Source organism: Protopterus annectens, chromosome 3.part1 (assembly GCF_019279795.1).
Source record: "Protopterus annectens isolate FY-2018-M chromosome 3.part1, PAN1.0, whole genome shotgun sequence".
NCBI lineage: Eukaryota > Metazoa > Chordata > Ceratodontiformes > Protopteridae > Protopterus > Protopterus annectens.
Genome location: NC_056732.1, coordinates 1038700950 through 1038715851, shown reverse-complemented (window position 1 = coordinate 1038715851; position 14902 = coordinate 1038700950). Strand labels below are relative to the sequence as shown.

Genomic DNA, 14902 nt, shown 5'->3' with positions numbered 1-14902 from the left:
GTTGGAAGGTCATTTTGTATGTCTTTCAGTCCTGTTAGTCAAAAGAACTCATTAAGTCATCTTTTGCTGTTTGGATCTTTTCTCACTTGTACACAGCTATTCAGAATTAAAACAACACCTGGAAAGACACGAGAAAGATCCCTTTAAGAAGACAAAACATTAATGTTACCAGACTTTAAAATGGGATACCAGAATCCTATCTGATTAAGCCAAGGCACAATATTGAAGAAACTCTGTGTTCAACATCTTGGCAACAATAATTAATTTGGGCGCACCATCAAATTAATTAGCTACAAAAACGTATTTTCCAGAATCCCGTTCTTCATCCAAGCTGACTTCTGACATGTTGCAGACTGTACGTACATACTGATATCACTACTTGCATAGAAGCCACCCAGCCATTTTTTTCTAGTCCTGCCATCTAGTCCTTTACACAAAAATCATCATTTATCTCCTCTTCTGTTTTAAAGCATTGCCCAACAAACAAAATGAAAAATGCCCTTCTTCCATAGATTATAAATATAACCCAAACATTCACAATTTACATCCTAAAGTCTTATCATATGATGCAAGTTTTGTCTCTAAACCTGTAGCTCATATTTTACACATTTCTGCTTTAACAGGTTCAGTGCCCTCTAGCTTTAAGTTTACAGTAATCATCCCTTGGCTTAAAGTACCTAATCCCATATCTGCAGGTAACTACAGGACAATTGACAATCTGTCCACTTGCAGAAAACTTTCAAAAACGCATATAAACAGATGCTAGACTGCATTCAAAAACATAACCTCCTAACAGACAAACAGCATGGCTTCTGGCTAAAATGCAGGACTCAAACAGAAGTATTCTCTTTAACCTCACAGATACTTAAAATCATGGAAAATGGTATGCTTACAGTGCTTTTTTTCTAAACTTAAGAAAAGCTTTTGAATGAGTGAATCACAGCCAGCTACTGCTTAAACTCACAGACCATTGTTTCTCCGCAAAAGTAATCACCTGGTTAAAGAACTGTTTTAACAGTAGTCCGTTCTTTGTATGTAGTTATAACCACTTTTCTAGCATGTTATCTCACTAAAGGTGTTCACAGGGGTCCATGTTTAGCCACTCTTCTCTTTTCTCTTTACATTAGCAGTCTCCCTCAGAACATTCCACATCTCAGTGTAACCTTGTATGCAGACAATATAGTTTTTACCATGGCTCACAAATCACCACATCAGGTAGCTTTTTTACTACAATACAGTTATTTTGTTATCTGGAACTGGCTTTTTAATGATAAACTTTCATTCAACACAAATAAATATACTCTCTTGATATTTCGGATACTCAAAACACTAGCTAATATTACCATTCTATCTATTACTGACCCCTGTGGTAATTTGCTTCCTTTCAGTTCAGAACAGAAGTGTATTGTTATCCCTTTAGACAGCAGTCTTTTTTTCCATAAACACACTTACATGATCACCTCTAGTGTCCTACTGCAGCTTAAAGCAGCCTACAGTTTCTCAAAATTACTAACTGCTGAAGTATGGTGGGCTATTGCTATCAGCATACTTATTCCTAGACAGGTATACTCCTCACCTTTTACTGCTCCAGTCATTGTTTTCATCAAGCCCCTTTTTTCCTCATTTTCTCCATGAGGTTGGGGTGTTGCTGTCACCATCTCTCTTGATTCAGTGCCACTGTTATATTTGGCTGTCATGTATGTCACAGGTCTTCTTTCACACACTCCATCCATCTCTTTGCTGTATGCCCTCATTTCTCCTTGCCTTCTTCCTATCTGTCCCAAATCTTCACCACAGTGTATTCTGCTTTCCTACACATTGCTGCACTGTCAAGCTATAACACTGCATTACTGCAAGCTACAGAAAATAAGATTTTTAGATTTATCCACCTTGCCAGTGCAAATTACTATCACTTCACCTCCATAAGAAAGGCCATATGGCTCCCTTCCTCTGTCACGGCTACCTGTCTACTTAGTAACTTAACTGCACACTGTTGAATAACAGATAGTGCCCCCAGTGGCTAACAAACTTTGAGTACAAGACTCTGATTACTTTCTCTGCTCAAATGCTGCCCTCATATTGAACAACCCTCAGTTTTATTTTGTGGCATTTGTGAAAAATCCTTCTGTAGACTGGCCCTGTCTCTTGGTACAAGTTATCAGTCTGGACGATGTCACCCTCTTAATAAAATGAATGATAATCTGGGCAAAGAATAAAAAGGAATGATAATCTGGATAAAGATTATAAACATATTTGCTTCAGAGAGTCTGGTTAATTCTGAACCTTATTGCTCTTATACTCCCATTACTGAATTGTGCTAATACTGAGATGGATTTTCTTGTCATTTGTAAATATGTTCATATGGCCTGTGTGTTATATAGCCTTTTAGTTAGTTAATTATTTGACAAAACATTCATACAACCATGTCTCTATTTGTCTATGCTGTAAATTGCATTTATTCTGCATACTGTAAATATGTATTTACAATTTACATGTTGCCTAGTTTGATTAGCTAGTTAATAACTTATGGTGTATTTTGTACATTCATGTTTACATGCGCCCACATCACTGTCAGATGTTTGCATTCCACAAAGTCTGTCTAGTCCACTGTGGATTATTTTGGATCTTTCTACTGGAGTATTTTATATTTTGTTTTGCCATGTGGGCTAGATAGTGGCTAAAAAGAATCTTATACCAGGCCATGTCAGCCAGTTAACAAACACCAAACAAGTTTTGTCTTATCAGGGTGTAAGATCAAATTCCAGGCCTTCTCTGTCTTCAAGAGAATGCCACCCCACCCCCATTCTGGAAGACCAGTTGGGCTAGCCATGACCTTTCTTGAACAGTTGTGGCAACAAGGAAAAATGAGGTCTGCCAGGGAGAGGATGCTTTTGAAGTTTGTGCTAGTTTCTTTCTGGTATCCAAGAGAGAGTCTGTGCAGACCAGTCTTAGATCTTTCCCCAAATATTCACATTGCTTACCCTGCAGGTTCTTCTGCCTTTACTCTTTTCCAAGGAATTCATGGTTGTTCTAGTCATCAAGATACATATCTAAATGTTTCCATATGCACAGAACACAGGACATTTCTCAGCTTCAAGGCAGGCACTGGAGTTCCAGATTACATCTTTACCCTTTTGGTTTTCTGCTGCGCCAGGAATGTTCATACAGTGTCTAGCTCCAGTGACATTCGTCATGAGAACCATAAAGGTGCAGTTCTGTCCACATCTAGATGACATTGCTTACTGCAAGCCCAGATAGATGAGAGACCTGCAGGGCACACTGGATTTCACTCTGGCACCAAAGTCCAGTCTGTCTGACTTCCTGCACAACCAAGATATTCTTGGGAGCCACCCTAGACATGATGGAGTGCAAGACATATATACCAATGGATAAAGTGTCGTTCCTGGAGGACTTCATCCTTAGCTAAGCCCAGAGGTCCTCCTCAACAGTGAAGGAATTCCTTAGAACCCTTAGTTTAATTACCTACATCACCCTGAGGGTACCCTTAGCTAGGCATCACATGGGGAAGATTTGGTAGTACCCGAAAGCCTTCTGGAAGCAGCATTCTCACTCATGCATCCAGTAAGAGCTGTTCTGATGGGCAGCACAGGTGAGGGGCAATGCAGACATGTCATTCTCCCAGCCAGTGCACAACCAAACACTGACAGCTGATGCCTGACTCAAAATTTGAAGGGGGACACATTTAGGAAATTCCAAAAAGACCCTCAGATCAGTCTAAGAAGGATATTAACTGTTATTCCTTCCCTTAAGATTTTTGGCCTGTTTGAAAGCTAGGAGGATTTTTTTCATTTTACAGTCAGTCTTGCCATAGCCAAGCAAGAGACTACAAATTAATGAGGACTGTTCTCTTCACCAGGCATATCTATACTCTTTGATTGACTAAAAGTAAGAGAAGATCTTACGGACTGACTGCCTGTCTTTTCTGAGTCTCAGGCATGTGTCTTTGCATCGGATGGATTAATCATATTTCTAGACTTAAGACCTTTTTATTAAATTACTGTTAAAATACTACAGCAATTTAGGGAGTAACTTCTATTATAAATACATATATAGAATCACTTAGTAATTAGTAAAACAGTGGTACTGCCACTGCAGAAACCACCACTATATATAGTAACAGGTGCCGTTTTTGCCGTATAGGTAGATTAAAATTGTCTCTAGTTCACTTTTGTAAACAAATATTTAGTACTTTCTGTTTTATTAACTCTGTAATGTCTGATTAATGTTTGCAAATTATATTATGCATGTCATTCTCCTTGTCATAAACTGTGCAAAGTATATTACTAGCATACACCATGACTACACTGTCACAATGTACTACACAATGTGTTGTACTGCATTCTGTGTTTTGGCTGCTAATTTTGCTTTGTAGTGTATATCAGCTATGCTACAGTGTATGTATAATAATCTGTGTACTGTCTGCTACTATGCTTTGTATTGTGTACCTTCTGTGTTATGTCCCTGTGTGCACCCAGGTCATGGCTTTTATTTATTGATTGATTGATTGATTGACATTTGATTACTGGGAAAGTCCAACTGGGTGGAAGCCTATTTTCAGTGGAGGCTTCAAAGTATTGCAAAACATTTTAAGAGCAATAATTTTACAGCCTTTAAAAATAATACAAAAAAAAACAGCTATGGTTTAAATAAATTATACGTCATTAGACATAACATGAAAACATTGGTTAAGAATAGATACATGTTATATGACAATGATTTAATAGAAAAAATGTAGTCAGTTTACAGAGAAATTAAAGGTAAGTTAGTATAATACAAACGGGAATTGCACTACGAAGTGAGAGAAAGAGCGGGTTTATGGTATATTTAGAGAGAAAGCCAGGGAGGAAAATTGATAGAATATAGAAGTGTGAAGAAGGGAGGCTAAGATGATGTAAGGTATAGGTATTTGTCTTCAGACCAGGGTTTTCAGACCAGCCCACTCATCTGGGTAACAAAGATTAAAAAAATATATTAACCCATACCAGGATATTCAAATGTTCTGGGGCACTTGACTAGGTGTGTCCCTGCATCTAATTCCTTTTAGTCAGAAACTGAGATGCAGAAGTATCCTAACAGAATTTTTATGGTGAGGTTGTCATACAACCATATTTTCATTTATCTGTGATTTAGTCAAGTTTTCATAGGAAAATTTTGATAACACCTTCATAATTATCAAAGTTTCCTGTTTTGCATAATTTCTTATATAGTTTTGCTATGGTCACTAAATAAGGTCTAATAATAAGAGGGAGAAACAGTTTTGTTTCCTTTAGTTATTACTTTATATACACAGTAAATAATATACAGATCAGGTTAACTATCAACTGAATGAGGCTTAAGATTCACTCTCTTATATCTCAGTAAGAAAATTGTAGTTACCCTTTCATCTAGCCTTGATTTTATCTTCAAGGTTACAGCAAGTCAAAATAGGCATCATCTATCCCTTAATTGGAAAAGTGGGAAATGAGAAATCCTGCTGACATAAAAGCTGGTAGAGCATATAAAACCTAAGAAGAAAAATTTACATCTCATTAAACAGTAAAAATTACTTAAGTAGTTGGGAATGACATTTTGAAACACGTATCTGCAGTATGTTATTTAAGTTATGTTTGCATACAATTCACATAAAGCAAATGCCATCTTGTCTAGACTCACATATGTTCATAGGTAGGTACTAAGTCAGCTGCCCTTGCAGTCCATTTTGAGCCTAGTCAATCTCTCTTTTAGTATTTGAATTACCCTATCCTTTTTGGTGTTAGATTGGCCTTACCCATCATATGGTTGATAGTGATATATAACCCCTGGTGAGAATAACTGTGATCATAACACAGATAATTTGACAGGACCTGTGCTTGCTATAAATCATTTAGGAGCTGCCTATATCCATTCAGTGGGCAGTCTTGTGGTAATTTTTTTTAATTATCCATAGATCCAAGTTGCACTTCAATATGGATGATGATGAACTTTGTTTTATGTGGCTGGGGAGTCTGTTCCTGAGCAGTAATATTCTGAGTGAAATATCCCTGTCCCTGGACTTATTCCTGATGCCATTTGACTTGCTGATATGCAGTAGGTACATCACTACTGGGTCAGAGAATGCCTTGAATGCCAGACACAAGTCTTAGCAGTCTATGGATGCCATGTATAGTGACAGGGCTGTGAGGCATTTCACGTAGGACATATTGTTTAGGTCTTGTATCCTTTTAGTAAGGTATCTCTGTTGGCATTCCAATTGTTGCATGGTTTGGACATGTACATGCCAAAGGGTGCATTATACTCAATGACTGACCTAATGAGGCCTGAGTAAAGAGGGCAATAAATCTCTAATTCTAGTTGTAATCCCTTTGTTTGAAAGCTGCATAATATAGAAGTGTAATCTTAAAACAGTGAACACATTTTGGTCCCCATAAGTTCCCAAATCCTAAACTACTTGTCAGCTGTTAGGGACGTATTGTCAATGTGGTAGATTCCCCAGTGTAGACGACTTGCCAAAGGATGTTATCATGCATTATTTTGGCATTTAGTTTCAGTCCATGATTCTGCTACCATTTTTTTTTTTTGTTTGAGATAAACCTTCCAGTCATTTGAGGATTCAGTGACTGCTACCAGCTTGCAGTCATCTGCAAACTTAGTCAGCCTGAACCCTTTGGTATTGCCTTTTAATTCGGAGAAGTAGATGCCAAAGAGGAGATGTCCCAGCACTAAACCCTAGGGGACTCCACTGGTTACTGGTCTCTCTGTGGAGGTAGCTTCCCTTATTTTGATCTTCTGCATCCTATCTGTGAGCCAATTGACTGACCAGGGGGTGACATAGGGGTTTATACCCAGTGTGTTTAGCTTTTCTACTATGCCAGAGTGGGGGCTTGTGTCAAAAGTCTTGGCCAGGTTGAGGTATGTGGTGTGTATTGTTTTATCTTCATCCAGTGCTTTGCCGACCTTTTCAGACAAGTCCACCAGGGTGAGTAAGCATGACTTGCCCTTGGTAAATCCAAAATGAGACAGGTCCAGTGTTTGGAGATTCCATTGTTCTTATTGATAAGGTACACCATAAGGCTTTCCATGGCTTTGAATATGAGGCTGATTAGACTTCTGAACCAAAAAACAAAAAAAAGCCAGGACCTCCAAATAAAAAACGTTATTCTCTCCTCCTAGAAGGCATTTTCTGCCGAGACGTCAGAGAGAGAATAAAGTTTTTTATTTGGAGGTCCTGGTTTTTTGTTTTACTCGAGTTTAGTGTGTGATTTCTGCTGGTTAGACTTATGAGTCTGTAATTGCCTGAATTTGTGGAAGGTCCTCCATTTTGAAGGGGAATGACTGGAGCTGTTCTCCATTCTCTTGTTACAAAACCTGAATGGAGTCAGAGGTTGAACAGTGGTGTGTCGGTGTGTGTGTGTGTGTGTGTGTGTGTGTGTGTGTGTGTGTGTGTGTGTGTGTGTGTGTGTGTGTGTGTGTGTGTGTGTGTGTGTGTGTGTGTGTGTGTCTGTGTGTGTGTCTGTGTATGTCTCAGCTAAATCATACGTCATGCTATCTAGGGATATTGTCTGGGTCATCAATGTAGTACTTTTAGCTTTTGATGTCACTTTCAGGACTTGGTTTTGTGCAGTAGCTGGAGGTGAGTTGATTTCAGGTGTAATTTGTGGGTTAGATGGAAGGGAGAGAGTGGTAAAGTTTGAGCTGAATTTAATACCCAAGTAGGTTAGTTATATCTTTAGCCTCAGTGTAGGTAACATCATTCACCAACAGTCAGTGCATTGCTTCATTGCGCGTCTGAGATTACAAACATAGCTAAAAAAGGCCTTGTGATTGTCTTTGGCTTCAGTGGGTATTTTAACCAAAACTTGGCTTTGGAGAATTATATTAAGCTCCTTCATTGTTTGTTTATTTAGTGACAAGAGTTCTATCATTCTGGGAATTATTCTTTACTTTTGTTAAAAACTCTTGTCCTTTTATTATAAAGTTTGTTGCTGTGGTTCCACCGAGGGGGGTTGTTTCTGAGGTTTACCCTGCTCTTGTTTCTCTAGGGCACGGCTGCAGATGTGAACTTGTTTACATGCCAATATAATGTGGTGGTGTACATTTCTGCATATTCAGTGGCGTTAACTGGGTTTAGTGTGGATTTAAACTTGTCAGTTTATCACTTAGGAGTAAGTAGTTTACCTTAGACAAATTTTTAAAGGTACTTTGGGTGGAAGGGTTCTCTGGTTTCAGTTTTATTTTGAATGAGATGGCTTTATGGCTATACCTAATGAATGATGAAGATACCCAAGGGATGGTGCAACATGCCCCCATATTAGTAAGGGCAAAATCTGAGTTGTTGTTCCCCCCCCCAGTGGGTTCCATGACTTATTGTTCCAGAGCATTTGTTTTGACAAAGTCCATGAGTCTCTTTGCTTGAACTCTAGTAAGGTGTGGAGTCACAGGCTGTAGTTGGATTACCTAGGAAAATGGTATTGAATTTAATACTGAGTAATTCCAGTTTCTGTAAATAGGCTTTATGTCTTTTTGTGGTCATAGAGGGAGCTGTATAGCTAGCTAATATATGACAAGCAGATCTTTTTGATGTTTATCTATAACTAGAATGTTTGGTTGCATAAATATCTGCCTTATGGACTCAGTATCTATGATTTTAGAATTTCTTGTGCTATGCAAAGTGGCAAGTTTAACTTTCTGGGTGTGCTTTGTGCCTGTCTTGTGTTCTGGAGGTCTTTCTGATTTAGGCAAGTTAATCTTTAAAACATCAGCATGTGATAGATTATGTGCATTGTGATGGGCTTGGTCAGGTGTGGTGTGTGGTGTACTGCTGACTATTTAGTCCCCTGCTTACTCCATGTGGGAAATACATCCAGTGATCTTTAAAGTAAGTTTTTTTTGTTTTGTTTTTTTTTTTGCAAAGGACAAGCCCCATCTTCATCCCCCATGTGGGGAACACCCTCCACACCCCCAAACTTGGAGAAAAGTGAAACTTCCACTATAGCTGAAGGTGTTTTTCTGTGATATTTCTGTAAACAAGCATCATTCATAGAACCTGTTGTCAATTGATTGACAGGGTCCCATGTCAGAGAGGTCTTCATTTAGTTTCTTTTGCCAAGTGCCCTTTCACTCTGCTGCTAACAAAGTTTGGACTCCTTTTTGGGTGTAAACAAAAAACAGAGATATCCCTGAATAACACAGTACAGCAGCACATCAAGGTAACACTGGATATCCCTGAATAACATAGTACAGCAGCACATCAAGGTAACACTGGATATCCCTGAATAACACAGTACAGCAGCACATCAAGGTAACACTGGATATCCCTGAATAACACAGTACAGCAGCACATCAAGGTAACACTGGATATCCCTGAATAACACAGTACAGCAGCACATCAAGGTAACACTGGATATCCCTGAATAACATAGTACAGCAGCACATCAAGGTAACACTGGATATCCCTGAATAACACAGTACAGCAGCACATCAAGGTAACACTGGATATCCCTGAATAACATAGTACAGCAGCACATCAAGGTAACACTGGATATCCCTGAATAACACAGTACAGCAGCACATCAAGGTAACACTGGATATCCCTGAATAACACAGTACAGCAGCACATCAAGGTAACACTGGATATCCCTGAATAACATAGTACAGCAGCACATCAAGGTAACACTGGATATCCCTGAATAACATAGTACAGCAGCACATCAAGGTAACACTGGATATCCCTGAATAACACAGTACAGCAGCACATCAAGGTAACACTGGATATCCCTGAATAACATAGTACAGCAGCACATCAAGGTAACACTGGATATCCCTGAATAACACAGTACAGCAGCACATCAAGGTAACACTGGATATCCCTGAATAACACAGTACAGCAGCACATCAAGGTAACACTGGATATCCCTGAATAACACAGTACAGCAGCACATCAAGGTAACACTGGATATCCCTGAATAACACAGTACAGCAGCACATCAAGGTAACACTGGATATCCCTGAATAACATAGTACAGCAGCACATCAAGGTAACACTGGATATCCCTGAATAACATAGTACAGCAGCACATCAAGGTAACACTGGATATCCCTGAATAACATAGTACAGCAGCACATCAAGGTAACACTGGATATCCCTGAATAACATAGTACAGCAGCACATCAAGGTAACACTGGATATCCCTGAATAACACAGTACAGCAGCACATCAAGGTAACACTGGATATCCCTGAATAACACAGTACAGCAGCACATCAAGGTAACACTGGATATCCCTGAATAACACAGTACAGCAGCACATCAAGGTAACACTGGATATCCCTGAATAACATAGTACAGCAGCACATCAAGGTAACACTGGATATCCCTGAATAACATAGTACAGCAGCACATCAAGGTAACACTGGATATCCCTGAATAACACAGTACAGCAGCACATCAAGGTAACACTGGATATCCCTGAATAACATAGTACAGCAGCACATCAAGGTAACACTGGATATCCCTGAATAACATAGTACAGCAGCACATCAAGGTAACACTGGATATCCCTGAATAACATAGTACAGCAGCACATCAAGGTAACACTGGATATCCCTGAATAACACAGTACAGCAGCACATCAAGGTAACACTGGATATCCCTGAATAACATAGTACAGCAGCACATCAAGGTAACACTGGATATCCCTGAATAACATAGTACAGCAGCACATCAAGGTAACACTGGATATCCCTGAATAACACAGTACAGCAGCACATCAAGGTAACACTGGATATCCCTGAATAACATAGTACAGCAGCACATCAAGGTAACACTGGATATCCCTGAATAACACAGTACAGCAGCACATCAAGGTAACACTGGATATCCCTGAATAACACAGTACAGCAGCACATCAAGGTAACACTGGATATCCCTGAATAACACAGTACAGCAGCACATCAAGGTAACACTGGATATCCCTGAATAACATAGTACAGCAGCACATCAAGGTAACACTGGATATCCCTGAATAACACAGTACAGCAGCACATCAAGGTAACACTGGATATCCCTGAATAACATAGTACAGCAGCACATCAAGGTAACACTGGATATCCCTGAATAACACAGTACAGCAGCACATCAAGGTAACACTGGATATCCCTGAATAACATAGTACAGCAGCACATCAAGGTAACACTGGATATCCCTGAATAACATAGTACAGCAGCACATCAAGGTAACACTGGATATCCCTGAATAACACAGTACAGCAGCACATCAAGGTAACACTGGATATCCCTGAATAACACAGTACAGCAGCACATCAAGGTAACACTGGATATCCCTGAATAACATAGTACAGCAGCACATCAAGGTAACACTGGATATCCCTGAATAACATAGTACAGCAGCACATCAAGGTAACACTGGATATCCCTGAATAACACAGTACAGCAGCACATCAAGGTAACACTGGATATCCCTGAATAACACAGTACAGCAGCACATCAAGGTAACACTGGATATCCCTGAATAACACAGTACAGCAGCACATCAAGGTAACACTGGATATCCCTGAATAACATAGTACAGCAGCACATCAAGGTAACACTGGATATCCCTGAATAACATAGTACAGCAGCACATCAAGGTAACACTGGATATCCCTGAATAACACAGTACAGCAGCACATCAAGGTAACACTGGATATCCCTGAATAACACAGTACAGCAGCACATCAAGGTAACACTGGATATCCCTGAATAACACAGTACAGCAGCACATCAAGGTAACACTGGATATCCCTGAATAACACAGTACAGCAGCACATCAAGGTAACACTGGATATCCCTGAATAACATAGTACAGCAGCACATCAAGGTAACACTGGATATCCCTGAATAACATAGTACAGCAGCACATCAAGGTAACACTGGATATCCCTGAATAACATAGTACAGCAGCACATCAAGGTAACACTGGATATCCCTGAATAACACAGTACAGCAGCACATCAAGGTAACACTGGATATCCCTGAATAACATAGTACAGCAGCACATCAAGGTAACACTGGATATCCCTGAATAACATAGTACAGCAGCACATCAAGGTAACACTGGATATCCCTGAATAACATAGTACAGCAGCACATCAAGGTAACACTGGATATCCCTGAATAACACAGTACAGCAGCACATCAAGGTAACACTGGATATCCCTGAATAACACAGTACAGCAGCACATCAAGGTAACACTGGATATCCCTGAATAACATAGTACAGCAGCACATCAAGGTAACACTGGATATCCCTGAATAACACAGTACAGCAGCACATCAAGGTAACACTGGATATCCCTGAATAACACAGTACAGCAGCACATCAAGGTAACACTGGATATCCCTGAATAACACAGTACAGCAGCACATCAAGGTAACACTGGATATCCCTGAATAACACAGTACAGCAGCACATCAAGGTAACACTGGATATCCCTGAATAACACAGTACAGCAGCACATCAAGGTAACACTGGATATCCAGAGATTTCTTTCACTAGATGTTGCCTGCTTATTATTTATCCATCACAAAGTCTGTGCTCTTCCACGGGGGTCATCTTTATTACTCCAGTTTCTTGTAGTCATAAGCACCATGTTTTATTCTTGGTTCTCCCACAGATATTTAAGCACATCTCCTGGAACAGGACCTAATGTGACAGCTGGGCCATCTCTGCCAGTAAGGCATGTGTGTGGACAGAGATAGAGACTACTACAGAAGTTCTTTGTTACCATCCTAACACTTGACTTCTGATTTCGGTAATGAAAGAGAGTCCCTTGAAGGCATACATGTATGGTAACTTACTGTGTATCTGTACTTTTTGGGTAGTTTCTGTGGATGGCCACAGTTTATGCTGACAGGTCAGAAAGATGATATGATCATACTTGTCAGTTGTTTAAAGAAGAGACCTTCCCTTCACATAAAACATTGTTGAGGGTCTGTCAGTGACGTAATCAGCTTGATATAATTTTCTACTTGACAAAAAACACTGAGATGATTTCTTTATAAGTAATAGTGAGCTGAATTAACTTTAGCAGATGCCATTACTATGTTGTTGTTGTTTGTCTTTTCGGCTTTTCCCAGTTAGGAGTCGCTACAGTGGAACTCCGGTCCGCTAATGATTGGCAGTAGATTTTTTATGGTGCCGAGTTGCCAGCCCGACGCCCAACCTTCAGCAAAGGCACGCCCATTCATGCATGTCTTTCGGAGGCCACTCTACTGCGGGGAGGACATGCAGACTCCACACAGAAGGCACTCCAGCCATGAATCGAACAGGAGAACCTCTTGCTGTGATGCAACAACACTACAGCTGTACCACTGTGGCTTATAGCAGATGTCATTACTATGATGTTGGAATAAGGAGGTAGAGGATCCAGAAGCAGTCTCTGTAGTGCTTGCTACCTGTGTATGTATGGAATGACGTACAGTTAGAGATAATAGGGAGAGATTTCATTTTGCTAAGTAAGAGACTGAAGTAGTACCTTGAGGAATGCTTGGAGAGACCACTATAGGAGTAGAAGTAGTAGGTTGAAGTGGTAGATGTTTGGTTTGCCTTATTCTTCTCCAAGATATAAGGTTTAACAATAGTAAAATGTTATATGAACCTAAAAGTGATAGAAATATCCTGGCCTTTTCCTTTACTGTCACTGAGCCAAAGGAATGTATTTGTGCATGTGTGTATGTCTGGAGAGTGTGAGTGTGGTGTTGGCTGTCATTAAGTTCTAAATTCTTGACTTCAAACTGATACAAATAACTTATGTGCAAAAGTAAAGGAATATCTGAAGAAGGGTGTCAGTAGTGTTTAGACCATCTTCCTGTTTGTAGAGGTATCACCAGGCAGGACAGTTCTCACAGATGTAATATGAAAATTGCATATAATCACACACATCACCTATTTGCACACCACTTACTCACTCACTGTGTTTTTTTTTATTGCACAGGTCCCCTTTTTGTGAAGAAATCATCTGCTGTCGTGGAGACCATGTTCGACTTGCAGTTCGCGTACGAGTGTTTACATACCCTGAATCTGCATGTGCATTGTGGATTATGTTTGCTTGCAAATACCGCTCTGTACTTTGATGCAAATTTAATGTGATACTTCGTTGTACATCTGTTTTCATTATAGGGATTCATATATTTATTAATTTGGACTGTCTTTGTGTATATAAAGTACTGTGAAGTACTTCTGTTACAGGACAGTCTAGACAAATGTATGTTCCCATCATGTGGCTTTGGAAAAATCAGTTCTTTAGCAATGTGTTTGTATGGTGTGTATTTATGTATTGATATTGCAAAAAAAGATTTTAAATATGTAAGGTATTTTATATAATATACAGAGAGATTATTTTATTATAATAAACACTAAATTGTTTATAAAAAGTTTTAAGTTCTTGATGACTTTTTATTTACCATCAAGCTGTTTATTTCTAGTAGATATTGTAATTCTTTTCTACAATTTCTACAAAGCATTTGCTTATTTTATTTATTTATTTTACATTTGTTTACCGGCAAAGTCCGACTGGACACAGGTGCTTTTTCAGAGGAGCCCAGGGAGAAAAGCTCCAGTTAAGAATGCAAAGTTACAAATGATAGACCCATAAACCTTACCAGCCTAATCTGCAAGGCTATTTATTTATTTATTTTGCATTTGTTTACTGTGAAAGTCCGACTGTTACCAAAAACGGTATCAAAAGGTATAAAACTTTCAATGGTAGAATTGTTGCAAAGTGATACTAGTGAAGGATAAAAATACATAAGGTTAAGGCATAATGAATGAGCAGACCTTTGTACTGGTTGAAGAAATAATTAGGAATACATCAACTTAAATTAACAGCAAATCACTGCAAAGTGTG

General features: G+C 39.2%; 1 protein-coding gene across 1 annotated transcript in view; it reads left to right on the top strand.

Moving 5' to 3' along the window:
• Positions 1–14384, top strand: part of CEP76 (centrosomal protein 76) — a 1583298-nt gene extending 1568914 nt beyond the window's left edge. The window contains exon 12 of the mRNA XM_044067192.1: positions 13991–14384. Coding sequence (XP_043923127.1) covers positions 13991–14129 — 139 coding nt within the window. The 3' untranslated portion in view covers positions 14130–14384. The remainder of the gene's footprint in view (positions 1–13990) is intronic.
• The last annotated feature ends 518 nt before the right edge of the window (positions 14385–14902 follow it).